This window comes from Apodemus sylvaticus, chromosome 15 (genome assembly GCF_947179515.1).
Source record: "Apodemus sylvaticus chromosome 15, mApoSyl1.1, whole genome shotgun sequence".
Taxonomy (NCBI): domain Eukaryota; kingdom Metazoa; phylum Chordata; class Mammalia; order Rodentia; family Muridae; genus Apodemus; species Apodemus sylvaticus.
In genome coordinates, this window is record NC_067486.1 from 39,601,533 (window position 1) to 39,615,955 (window position 14,423).

General features: G+C 35.1%; 1 protein-coding gene across 1 annotated transcript in view; it reads left to right on the forward strand.

Annotated features, from left to right (window-relative positions):
- The window catches only part of Epha6 (EPH receptor A6), a 993,878-nt gene extending 990,391 nt beyond the window's left edge, over window positions 1–3,487 (forward strand). The window contains exons 17-18 of the mRNA XM_052158907.1: window positions 1,838–1,987; window positions 3,373–3,487. Of these exons, the coding sequence (XP_052014867.1) occupies window positions 1,838–1,987; window positions 3,373–3,487 (265 nt within the window). The remainder of the gene's footprint in view (window positions 1–1,837; window positions 1,988–3,372) is intronic.
- Window positions 3,488–14,423: the final 10,936 nt, after the last annotated feature.

A 14,423-nucleotide genomic window follows, 5' to 3' on the forward strand; every position in this document is an offset into this window, starting at 1 on the left:
TATTATTATACACTTTTCCTATCAAGTATTTTTACAAACATCACAATATTTCCGTAGTCCAGTGCTGCTGCTGTATTTGGTGGGATGAACCTGGGAGAGCGGAACCTCCAATTGAGGCAGACAAACGTATCATGCAATAGCCAACTTTATTCAGGGCATCAGATAATTTATATCTGAGGGTATTCTGAGGGTTAAGCAAGGTCATATGAGCAAAGTTCACTTGAATTCAAGTTGTATACAGTCACAAGGACTAGGTCACATGAGTTTAGGCTTTTCCAGTAGGGAAGACAGCTTATGCTTGGGAACATTATTCTGAATAACAATTCATAAGATGATAGATAATCTAAAGTAAACCCACTCCTATTACTACACCTGGGAGGACCACGATTAAATCCATGTTCTAGAGGAACAGAGGCTGCAAAGACTTGTTTCCTTTCAGTTTGTTCACAAGCTCTCAGAAATCTAACACGGCATCGGATATGGACTGTGTGTCTGACATTCCCATAGAAAGAACACTTCAGTGTTTTACTAGAACAGTAGAAGTGCAAATTCCTGAGTTATTTTACTATCATTTTTAAGATTAATTCCATTATATTCCAGCCAACTTTAGCTATGTGTGTATGCTATGTATAAACATATATGCATTCACATTTATCTTTCATAGTCATTCCAAAATAATGCCTTTACATTATACTTAAACTATAAAAAATTCTCAATTAAAGTGCTTTTGAAGACTTTAAAAACTAAATTGACTACAATGTTACTATTTTAATAACTCTCAATACTATATTCCTTGGCTTGTTAACTCACATTTGATTGATTTTTGCTTTATTTTATGGCTTAACATCTATGTTTTGAGCTAAAATACTCATATGCTATGCTTGGATATATTTATGCCACTATGTTGTGATATCAGAAATTATTTTTAGCCAGACAGTGGTGGCGCATCCCTTTAATCCCAGCAGTTGGGAGGCAGAGGCAGGCGGATTTCTGAGTTCGAGGCCAGCCTGCTCTACAGAGTGAGTTTCAGGACAGCCAGGGCTACACAGAGAAACCCTATCTCAAACAAACAAACAAAACAAAACAAAAAAAGAGATTACTTTTAAATACGAATATTATTGGTGAATGTTTAAAATACATAATTTGAAGTCTGATCAATGAATTCACCATTAAAGGGAGAACGGCCACAGCAAGTGTGGGGCATGTCGAAGGACATGGGTTGGTAAGAGGTCTGAGATGACACGCAGGAAAAAGCTGCTGCTCTTCACGCAGAGACGATGGGGTGACTAGGCTCCCCTCTCAAAACAATTTCATGAGAGAAAAAAATAAAAACTGCAGAGAGAGAAAAAGTGTTTTTTCTAAATGTCATTCAGTAATACATACCCACAGTGGCAAAAGACAGGAAAAGTCTAAAGAAATTGCTGATTTGATAAAAAGAGCTTGAGCTAAGTACTTGCTGAAGAAGTCAGAAAAGAGTTCACTTAAATAGAGAATAAAAATATTCAATATTGGGGCTGGAGAGATGGCTCAGCACATAAGAGCACTGACTGCTCTTCCAGACATCCTGAGTTCAATTCCCAGCAACCACGTGGTGTCTCCCAACCATGTGTATTGGCATCTGATGCCCTCTTCTGGTGTGTCTGAAGACAGCTACAGTGTGCTTAATATATAATAAAGAAATAAATCTTCTTTTAAAAAGGGAGGAATGATATCTGTAGATTGATAAAGATTTGTCTTGCTGATAAACTAAGTTCATAAAAAATCGCAAAAGATTTTAATAAAAACAGCAAAGTCGGGTTTATGTGGCTTTTAAATGTTCTATTTCATTTCCCTGTAGAATGCCAGAATCCCCTGGTGATGTTCCCGATTACCCACTGTTTGTCACAGTGGGCGACTGGCTGGATTCTATAAAGATGGGCCAGTACAAGAGTAACTTCATGGCAGCGGGTTTTACAACGTTTGATCTGATTTCAAGAATGAGCATCGAGTAAGTAATTCTAGGCTTATTACTGTAATTAGATATTCTGCTCAAGGATGGCCAGTTCATGCATCCAGTAAAGAAAACCTTTCCCAGGGCTAGTATGTGACCTCTGCCATTCCTCATTATCATTCTGGTGGAAGCTGGAAGTTACTCCTTTGGCCATTATTCTTTCAAAGAATATGTGTAATTCAAATAACTTTTTGACATTGTTGTGTTTCAAAAATGCATATAGATCTGATTCACATCATAGACATTACATAAATACTGTGTTTGTTGCCTTGATAAATTGTTGGTCATATATATTAGTAATGTACGATTAATTTGTACTATCTTTATTAAATCAATCTACTATCACCATGCTACCTTAGGATCCTTCTACACATTTTCATGATCAGACATCTTCCATTGTCTCATTACCTACATCCATTACCTACATCCATCACCTATATCAATAGAAGACCTCCAAATGTGGATTAAAATATATACTAATTAGATGGAACCATATGAAATTACAATCATCTTACGATGGCAATGCAATTTCTTATGGTTCAAAATAATGACAGTTTTAATGTCAAATATTGGATTTTATTCATTCTTATGAGTATTTCTCATATATGCACCAAAAAGGATAGAGAATAATGAAACAAATCCCAGTATACCCACCACTAAGTTTGTGAGATAATCCCTTCATAAAACAGTTGAAGTTGTATGTGTACCCCGCTTCTATCACATCTCCAACCCCATCCCAAAATCATCACTATTCTGTATTAAATATTTATTATTCTGTGACTATCTCATTTCTATATTTCATATAAATTTTAAAATTCATACAATAGGTATGTAAGATTGCTGTAAGATTAGAATATATACAGTATAGAATATGCATATTTCCACTTTTACTTATTTGTACAAAATTGCAAAATTTTGCTTAATGTCATTTTTCTTAGAATTACAAAATGGCTATGAGAACTCAGATCAGACTCACATTATATCTCTATCCCACATGCTCAGCATATTCTATGACTATTGCAAATTTGTAGAAGCACTAAATATAAATATAAATATAAATATATAAATATAAATAATAGCCATATGTCTACAAAGATATAAATATCATATCTAGATATGATTGTTTTCTTTATATTATTAAATTTAAGACTACAGTATATTTTATGGAACCAAGGAGAAGGAAATATAAAACTACTGGTATTCGATTACATGACTGCTTAACAATTAACCAACATGATTCTGTCACATGTGGCATGGTACATATTTAACATAGCTAAGTATTCATTTTCTCTGGCTTGTCTTTATTAACTCAAGATGCTCAAAATCTCTCTCTTCCTCTCTCTCCCCTTCCTCTCCTCCCCTCCCTCTTCCTGCCCTCTCAGTGATATTAGGCGAATCGGAGTCATCCTCATTGGACATCAGAGACGAATAGTCAGCAGCATACAAACTTTACGTTTACACATGACGCACATACAGGAGAAAGGATTTCATGTATGAAAGTACTATAAACACCTGTATCTTGTGCCTCAGCATTTCTACAAAGAGAGCTATTCCCTCTACGACTCGTTCTTCTGACTCTCCAGGCCTCCCTGCACATCCCACAGTCTCCTGCTCAGACTATCGCTGCACACCTGACGTTTATGCCTCCACCGTGGATTTCAGTATCGTGCTACACAGGTCCTCTCTGAATAGCCTGCAAACGAAACTCTGGCCCACTGCAGACTAACACTGCATAACGATAAATAACTCAGCATGAATGTGTACCTTTGTATAGAAATGTCTGGGAAGTGTTCATGGACTTAACCTAAAGGAATTTGTCCTTAAGTGTGGCATCCTCAAAGATGTATGTGGAGTTCGATAATAGATAAGAAGAAAATAGCTGACCATTCTTCCATGTTTTGTGATCAAGTACCTTCCAACTTCACATACTTCTTTTTTCAATAGTTTTACTTAACTCTGCAGGTTTTGCTGTTGTTTTATTTTTAATGACTTAACTGTTGGTGCCTGATGTTGATACAATGATTTGCAGAAATAACTAATGATTCTATGTAGTGCAATTGTGTCCGGTGTGACTACAGTTATGAAGGGCAGTGTTGGGGAGGGAGACAGATAGAAATACTGTGCTTTTAAATCTTCTAAGGCTGGGTTTGTCTATATTTTTAAATTAACTTTATAGAGTTCTACACATTTCATAGTAGGTGATTGTTTAGAGGCTTTTCCCCCTCTAATTTTTTTACTTACTGTACTGTATTTCTCTAGTATGTTACAAGAATCACACTTGGGAAGACTAAGAGTGAGTCTGTTGCTCTCATAGTTTTCATAGACGGATGCATGGAGTGAACAATGGCTGTTCCCTTGGATTCATCTTCACAAATTTGAAAAAGAAAGAGTTATAAAAGCATTGAGAAAGTTAATTGCTCACAGGACTTCTCTGAATAAAAGGTCTAACATAGTAGCCATAGATTTAATGGGAAATGGTTTACTTAAGACAGCTTACAGTGCCCCAAGGTAATAAATGTATTTTGTTCAGTGATAATTGGTATATTTTCCAAATTTAAAAATTCCAAAATTTTGTTCACAAAAATAAGCTACATGGACATGCTGAACTGTTTTCCAAATCTTGTAAGAAAAGATTGATATCCTAAACATGATATGAATAGATCTTACATTTAAGCATTTATATATATATATATTCTTACACCCCCTCTCTCTCTCTCTCTCTGTGTGTGTGTGTGTGTGTGTAAACCTTTGACTATTATAGTATATAAGAACACATCTGAGATGCGTTGTCATAATCACCACTGAAGCTTGCAAAAAAGCAAATATATTTTTCCAGTGAATTTGGCAGCTTCTCAAAATAGTGTTCCTTTTGAAACAAACTCAATGATAAAACCATGTGCTCCATGTGAAACTACAAAAACTACCATCATGGTGAGTGAAGGATGAGCCATGTATTGATGGAAGAAAAATGCACAACAGGTTGTCTAAAGACGCAGATTTGGTGAACTAATTTTTATGTGATGTCAGAGACAGAGGTATCCCCCTCCACATCTCCAAATTCCTACCTAAACCATCCTGGGAGAGGGTAAAGCCATTTCTACTTAAGGAGCCTCACTTCCCCTCTTACTCTTGTTTGTAGAATTTTCTTATTGTCCGTACTAGTTCACATGTCTTCATACTGGTTCCTTCCACACCTTTCCTTTAGCTGATCCATCTCTTTTTCCCCCTCTTATTTCTGCTTAAATTTTTCATTCCAAAAATAGCATGTATAGAGATAAAAGGATGTCTTTACAGTACCTGAGAAAGGAAAAGTGGACATTCCATCACTTTTAAGTAAGTGCGAAAGAAATAGCTGACAACATATTCCAGCCACCTACATGCATGGCCATACATCACTCATAGACTCTCTGCAGATTGCTTGATACATTTACACAAATCTGGACACATTTAGGGGAAGTATAAAATTTCCATATTTATCTGTATTTAAATATCTATTAAATGATAACAGATGTAAAGAGATGATTAAATTTATTAATCATATATATTTATTTTTATAATACAACAAAAAAGTATTTAGAAAAATAAGGAAGCGAATATACTCCATCATAAGACTCTGTCAGTAGCAACTGTATGCCTTGATAAAATCAATTCTATAACAGTATTTAACCGGGGATTTACTTTCAGTGATGGCAGGATTTGTTTAAAAAAATGTTAATTTTCTTTCAAAATTCTGATGATGTGATTCTATTTCTAATTAATTTGTATTCCTATCTCATGCCTTTTAAGACATGAGATACTTATTATATACTTATTAGAATTCTTTCTTTTTACTCCATTCCCAATATTCTCTTCCAAGTTTTGTAACTTACCAAGCTATGAGCATGATAATATTAAGTATAACTGTGAACTTCATCATGGACAGAACAAGGAAGAAATATGTATACAGTTAAACAGAAATATTAAAATATAACAAGATCTATTTCTTTGCTGTCTAGTGGTCATGCACCCTATGACCCAGGAGGAAGTAAAGTCTGGGCATAATAAAAATAATGGCTAAAATAGCAAAATCAGTTGAAAATAAACATTCTGAAATTTGCTGGTGCCCATGTACAATAACTACATTTTTCACATACAAGAATAAAATAATTAACCCAAAATAAACTAATGACTTTCATAATTATAGTTAGGAATAATCTCTTATAGCTAAAATGTGCACATATATTATGTAGTTGCCTTTAAGAAATCCTAATAGATTCTAATGAGTGAATTTTTAGAATTTTGAAAATCATACCATGGAAACTTTTTATCTGTTTGATGATCAACTTCTGGTCTATAGCCAAAAATGTAAAACAAATGTACAATCAAGAAGAAAGATGGGGTATTTAAGTCATTCAACTAAAAAATATCTTAAATGCCGACAGTATAACAGGAAGGGAACGTTGCAAAGCTGCCCTCCAACCACTGATAAATGAGTTGTGCATGCTACAATCACAGATTTATTACATTGGATATCACTCCTTACAATCTACCCAGCTGCAAACTGAATAAGGCAGTCTCGACTCTAAAGCTCACAGCCTGTATTAGAAAAGAAAGCCAAATTTAATCTGAGAAAAGTTTTTATAAAGTTCTCTATAGCAGGGATAGTGAAGAGGAAATTGCATATCACCCAGCCTGTGTCTTAAATGTCTACTTTGATATCTTTCTCTATTAAATTTACGTTCTGTGAGAAAGTCAGTTAAACTCTTGATTTTTTTTAACCAGTATTGTCTTTTTTCCCCTCTTCTTTTATTACATTTTTAGCCTCTCTGTTTTCAGTTTAAATTCCCCATCCTATCTCTTTTTGTCTCAGGTTCTATCAGTACACTCATTATATCAACATAGGGAAGCACAGCAAGTCTATAAAGGTCTAGTAAATTTCCCCGGAAGGGGCTTGGTGGGGGGCGGGGAACGGGGTTGCAAACTGTTAAAGCTTTGCTAGGTTGGGTCTTAGCACACAAATGGAAGCTTCGAGTCAGAGGGTGTGGGCTCTGACTCTGCTTATCAGAAACTAAGCACGAAGGGAATAAATTTCAAAATGCAAGACAATTATTTTCTGCAGCTTTGGTTGGCCCAGGAAGTCTAATATTAGATAAAAAGAAATTAGTATGTTAAGAATCAAATGCTAACTTATACGAAATGTGTGTGTTTGTGCAGAAAAGAGGTTCAAAGCAGATGCATGACTTCCTGTGTTAGGATCATTTTAATGCTTACAGCTTGAACAGCACATTGTGATGCTTTTCTTTGAGAGACTGTAACCCTAGAACCGCGAACTGGGTACAACTTGGATTCTTTTGCCTTTCAGGCATTGAGGTCTAATTTCTTCCATTTTATAACCAACATTTGTGACATCCTTTACCATTTTTATAATATTTAAAAGAGGATAAATTGTATTTGTTATAGTTGAACAAAACATGCCTCTCATACATACAAGTATTTTTTTTCCACAAAAATGAATTTAAGTACACTGTCATTGGCTTCCACTGATCCTCAAGTTTAAATTTTAGGGACTGGAGACTCTGCACCACAGGGAATTAGATTTTGCTGTTGAATAAGAATAAACACACAGGAACTAGCCACGTGTGAATTGCATCTTAAATCCCCTTTAGAAAGAGATATTTTGACTCTTGTTTGGTAGACGGAATCATGCTTGTAAGTTCTCTAAGACATTCTCATCATAAATTAGTCCATATATGAACTCATTTCTCACACAGCCTTTAAAAATATCATTTTTCTTTCAAACCAAACCTGAAATTTTAATCTCTAACATGAGCTGATTTTTCTAGCAAATGTAACAATATGTACTTCAAAGCTTGCATAAAGTCGTTTCAAATTCAAAGTGATTTACTATGACTAGATCTAACAGAGCCAGAGGGAAGAGGAAAAAAAAAACCTCCGACTACTAAAATTAAACATCTCATCTTCCTCTTAATGGTCCCTTAAAATATCAAGAATTAGTCAGTGTTTTTTAAAGATTTATTAGAAAAACAATAGAATTTTGTTATAAGGACATGGGGCATGATACATGTTTTCTGGGAAATAAGTTGAAAAGGTTTAGGGTACAGGTCATCTGGGTGTATTTAACTAACCTTTTATACTGAGTAGATTCAAATTATCATTAGGTCAAATTGCTTTGCGCATCCTCACAACTAGGTTTGAATTATATGCAAAAAGTCTTGAGTTCTTTGCTCTTGAAGCAAGTGTTTTTAGTTTGGTTGGCAGATTTCTCCTTTGAAATCATGGAATGTATCTAAATGTCTAGCTTTCGAAGTTATTGCATTTTAAAATGAAGTTAAGAGAACTAGAATTTAGAACGGAGGAAAAGGACATCTAAATAAACTTCGGTTTTTCCAAAAAGGAACTGACAACTTCAAATCTTATGCACATCCATTGTGTCAGATCCCTTCTCCTTTATTATATTTAACACTTTCCAAAGCAAAGCAATTTTTATAAGCAAAACAAAGGACTGTCCTTGCTTAAATTGCTACACCCATTTGTTACATCAGTCTCTTTTCTTCATGAAGCGAGTATTTGTTTCATAGTGAGAAAATCTCAAAAGCTAATTCTCCTACCCTTAAGTACAAGTTTTGTTTTTGTTTCTGTTGTTGTTTTGTGAGAGGAGTTAGAATACCAAAGGCAGAAGAAATTTTACCTGGCAAAACAGGATAAAGGGTGATGCTTAAGTAATACAAAGAATTGTGCATACAGGACTGGGTAGTATCTGTGTGCCATATTCCCAGACACACAGTATCCAGTTTTGTACTAGCATAAAAGGTACAGGTTGACTATACATTTATCCCACAGGTTGTAAATTCAAACAGCATTTATTCTATTAATGATAGTCTCTCAAATAACGTATCTGTCCTTATCCATGTTTCCACATCATTTTCATCTCCTAGTGGTCTTTATGTGCCACGGTAGCGCTTTTAGTTGGTGTGTACATCAGAACTGATAGGTGGGTGACAACTTTACTCCAGTATCCCTGCTCAGCTTGTGTCGGGATCTCTGTTTCACTAGTCCTCATGGAAAGGAAGATGTCCCTTTGTCTCCAGATAGTTCTTGATTATAAACAAAACTCTGGGCACCTAAGACCCGTTGTTGCCTATATATCCAGCTCAGATTTTATATGTAGTCGTAATTGTTTCTATGAGTTACCCAAGAGCTACTATTACTGCTTGTGGTTTTGTGCCGATGCTCAAGTCCCAGCCTTGCCACAGAAGGCAGGTACTACGTACACCACTGGCTTGCTCCCCTCGCCCACTGCTGATGTGCTCATCTCATTATAAATGTGTCTGTCTTTGCAGCTCCCACGTAAGACAGTCTTTGGTTTTCTATCTTCTGGAAGGAGTCAATATCATTTTTAGTGTTTAAAATCATGTCCTATGATGTGAAAAAAAAAAAAAGCCAAGACTGAAAATGAATCATGAATGTCAAGGTTTCACCTAAAATGCTCTGCTGCTTCTGTGATGACCTGAATCTTTTCTATGTTGAGTTACTTGTAGAATTGGCTGTGTTCTGGACAGAACTTGATTTCACATATTTTCCACTGAGATATACTTTTATTCAAGCTTAAAAGATGGAGCACTATTAAGTCTATTGCCGCGATTTAACATGGGTAATAGCATTTGCTTCTCATAATCCACATACCAAGATAGTCTTATCAAAGCCACAATGACATTTTAACTGGGAATGCTTTATCTGTTGACATCTATTTGTTTTCCTTTACTAAATCTGCTTGAAATAATGTCTTTAGAAACTCTAAGAAATAAAACCAGTAACCACTCACTGGCTAAGGAACATGCAACTGAACGAGCTGTAGTCCCATCAAAGAGGTTGATGTGATCATTGTTTAAAACCAACATGTTCTCATATCATTGACATGATAAATATCATTGCCATATACATTGAAGTATCATTAAGACAATGCTGAATATTATAGAGAATAAATGAACAATGAGGCTTTAATGTTTTTTTCTGCACTATATGGAAAGTGTTTAATGTACATACATGCTTTTGTTGGAATTTTTAATATGTTGTCTCTTCCTGTGATATATATAAAATATATGTATATATATTACTTTAAAGGCCATTATATTAATATATTGACACTATGCAAAACTCTCATTTACTTTTTATAAACACATGCAGCTTCCATTCAATTTTATGCTTTTTTTTTTTGTAATTAGTTCTTCAAGAGTAAACAGAAAATAGAAATAAAACTTGAAATGGTAACATGTGGGGGCAGAGGGGTACAAAATTAGAGCTGTGGTAACAGAAATGAATATGAGGAACACTTGGTTTTAAAGATCATTGAATGTGTTTCATTTCTGATATCATATTAATCATTTTCCTGAAATGACTCCTAGTTTGCGACATTGAAAACTTGTATATAGAATATAAAATGCCTTTGAGAGATTTTTTTCCATGAGTTTACTTTTCATCTTCTGTGCAAGGAAAATATCAACCGTTTAATTTTGTTTTGAAAGGGTAATTTATTATTATTATTATTATTATTATTATTATTATTATTATTTAATAGGGTTCTGCCTGCATGTACACATGCATGCCAGAAGAGGGCACCAGATCTCATTATAGATGGTTTTGAGCCACTATGTGGTTGCTGTGAATGGAACTCAGGACCTCTGGAAAAACAGCCAGTGCTCTTAACCACTGAACGATCTCTCCAGCCCGAAAGGGTAGTTTTTAACTAGCAATGCTTGCTAAATTTTAGTTATGCTTGCTGTAATGACCTCATATTTAAAACATTACAAGCATAGTATTAACTATAACATTAATAACAAGTATTACAAGATCAAAAGGTAATATAACTAACATGTTAAAGTGGTTACTTCACTTTAAAAAAAGCAATTAGAAAAGAATTGTAAAACTTAAATGCATTTCAAGGATGTGAATATATAATGTAAAATAATTCTACTCATTTTCATGAAAATATATATTGGCATTAAATTAGAAAAATAATCCTATGAAAACGCCCAAATAAAACAACTATGTTTTAAAAATACATTAGTAGGAATCTGCACATTCTTAATGCTCTTGATTTCTAAGAAATGTAATGAAATGATTTTTAAAATAGTAATTCATTGAATATGTCAAAATATTTTATACACAGTAATGAATTACCCAATTCATGGATTTTTTTTCATTCCTATCATTAAATTGAAAACAGTGTCTGAAAGATACTGAAAAAACAGTCATGAAAGGGTTTACAAAAACATACTTTGAAGATGTTTTATGAGGGGCTGGCAAGATGGCTCAGTGGTTAAGAGCACCGACTGCTCTTCCAGAGGTCCTAAGTTCAATTCCCAGCAACCACATGGTGGCTCAAAACCATCTGTAATGGATCTGATGCCCTCTTCTGGGTGTCTGAAGACAGCGACAATGAACTCATATACACAAATTAAATAAATAAATCTTTTTTAAAAAGATGTTATATGTATTTTACACAATATTAAATGTTTTAAAATACAATATCTTCATATACATTTTGTGTGACACTTTGGTTTTTACATGACATTTTGAATGTAGAATGCTTATATTCTTTCTTTCCCCAGTTGCTATAAGAGCCACTGATTCGAGTCTGAATTTAAAGGAAGCGTTTGTTTTGTTTGTCAGTTTTTTGAAATAGAGTCTCACTAAATAGGCCAGGCTGGCCTCAATGCCCTCCTTCCTCTGTCCCTGGGTATTGAGGGTACAGAGGTATATACCTGGACAGTGGTTACACATTTTATATTTCCATTCAATCACAAAATGTTAGTAACCTTAAAATTCTCAAAAAGTTAAAAATGTCATTATAGTGGCTAAAATTTCCTTTTCGTTTTCAAATGATTCTTCTTTTAACTCAAACTAGCCAGATATTCTGTAAAGTAAGCCAGAAAAAGAAAGTTGTTTTACTATCTCAGTAAGAGCAACACAAAAAGGAAATCTACCATTCACTTAGTGAATTTAGGATAATAATGTATATATATTTTTTCTAATTAATTTTTACTTGTATTTATTTGATGTTTAAAATTTCACTGAACAGGATGTTCAAACAAAATCAAATAGCTATTCTATTTTTCAGGACCTTTTCATTTTCTTCCAAGTTTCCAAAACCCACTGAAAAAAATAAAATATTTCATTTTACAACCTCAACCACTGCATTAAATTCAGAGATATCTATAATTTAATGTAAATGATCAGAATTCCATGACTTACCCAAAATCTTTATCCTATTTATACTATATAATATTTAAAATAACAAAATAAAAGAAGCCATGTTGGTTTACTGGCCCCAAACTGTAAAATTCCTCCATTTTAAAATAAGTATATATGCTTATATACTTATTGATTTATTTTAAATGTGTTTATTATAAATACAGACATCCAACAAAGCACTAAGAGTTAGTGAAGCCAAAACAGACATGTTTATATCTCATGAAGTTGACATTTTAAAAGACACATAATAGCCACGTGTTCTACTGAGAGTCATGTTACATACATGTTACAGTTACAAGTGACTGTGACTTCACAGTAAGTGGTTTAAGATATCTGTACAGATATATTAAACTGTGATATGAAAAAACTGGGAAGAACATCCGTGAAAGAAGTGAGAACAAAGTTCCAAACAGAGAGAGCAGGGAAGAGTTGGGAATGTGGAGGGTGTGAGGACATGAAGAGAACTTACATTGTCGGGAGGAACAAGTGCCCGGGGCATGGCCAAAGCTGCAGAGCTTCGATGGAATGCGGTCGCTCTTGTTAGAGTAGACGTGCTGAAGATAGAGACAAGTGCAAGAGTTTTGGATGAGGACACACCAGGTTTACTGATGGACTGGAAATAAGGAATGACGAAGACAGAAAAGCCAAAACTAAATTTGCATCTGGGGAGCCGACGATTGGCCTGACGGCAGTGAAGTACGAGCCGTGCAGTGGAAAGGAGTGAGATTTGGTTCTGGCTGCATGCCACTAGTAGATACGGCACCAGTGTGTAGGCATGTGCAGGCTGGAGACACAGCTCAGCAGCAGATTGCTTTACTCACAAGCTTAATGCCATGAATTCAAGCCCCGCCCCTAAAACCCCATTATAAAACACCTGGCACCATGAAAGTCTCATAATCCCACAGTTGGTGGGTGCAGACAAGGGGATCCCTGAGGCTTGCTGGTCAGCCAGTTTAACCTAATTGGTAACTTCCAAGTCGGTGAAAGATCCTGTCTCGACAGAATGGTGCATGGACACACACACACACACACACACACTTATAAGCTGTTGCATCTGAGACTTGAGGACTGATTAAGAGTGGAGATCAAGAATTGAAATCCATTAGTCTATGCATCAGTATTTACATTTTTAAGACCAAGAATAATCCTGTATAATAGAAAAGTAAGACCAGGATTGAGCTCAAAATAATTCTAGTGTTTAGGGACTAGGCAGAGATCAAGAAGCTAATAAAATAAAAGTTTAAGGTACAGAAAAGAGAAATGCAGCTGATTTGGTGCTTTTAAGTCAAGATCAGGGCTGTAGAGATGGCTTAACAGTGTATGTATACTGCTCTTGCAGAGGATCTGAACTTGGTTCAAACACTCACATACAGGAGCTCACAACAGTTGCCTATCACTGCAGCTCTAAGGGATCTGGTGCTCTCTTCTGGCCTCTTGGGGCATCCCCAGACAAGTGCCCCTGTATACAGATACATGCATACAAAGTTAAAAATAATAGTAAATCTAAAAACGAAAAACCAACAAAAATAAAGGAAAGAAGTCAAGACCATAGCCAAGTATCGGTCATTGGATAATGGCAACTTTGTCTAGAATGTTCTCTTTGAGGTCCTTACTGAGGGCAGTTCTCTAGGAAGCAGTAACGTCAAAGCCTGCCTGGAATAGCTGAGAAGACAGGTAGGAAATGGAATCAGAATCTGAGAGCAAGTCTTCAAAAGTATTTGCTGTGACAGAAGCCAAGCAAAACAGGACAGAGCAAAGGAGTTGTGGGGTCAGGAGAATCCTGGGTTTTGTTTTTTATTTTGTCTAGATGAAGGATGTTAACAACTATATTTATATACGAATGACAGTGATTTGGCTGGCGGGCATCTGATTATGCAGGAGAAAAGATAATCACAGAAAAAGGCTGGAGGGGTAGAGTTCATTGGTATTCAAGCACAGAAGAAAGATTACTTTTAAAAGGAACAGATATATAGAACTCCACTTGCAAGGGAAGGGACTGTGCAACACGCAGTTTAATTAGTAGATAGATCTGTGGTAGAAAAGGCAAAGATGTTGCTATGTGATTAGAAAATGTGTCAGTGGTGGGGTTGGGAAGGAAAGTGTAGCTCTAAGTTGCTAAAGTAGGAAAGTAAATATATATATGAAAACAAAATACTTCAAAGGCATCTTCATCAATAGTTTA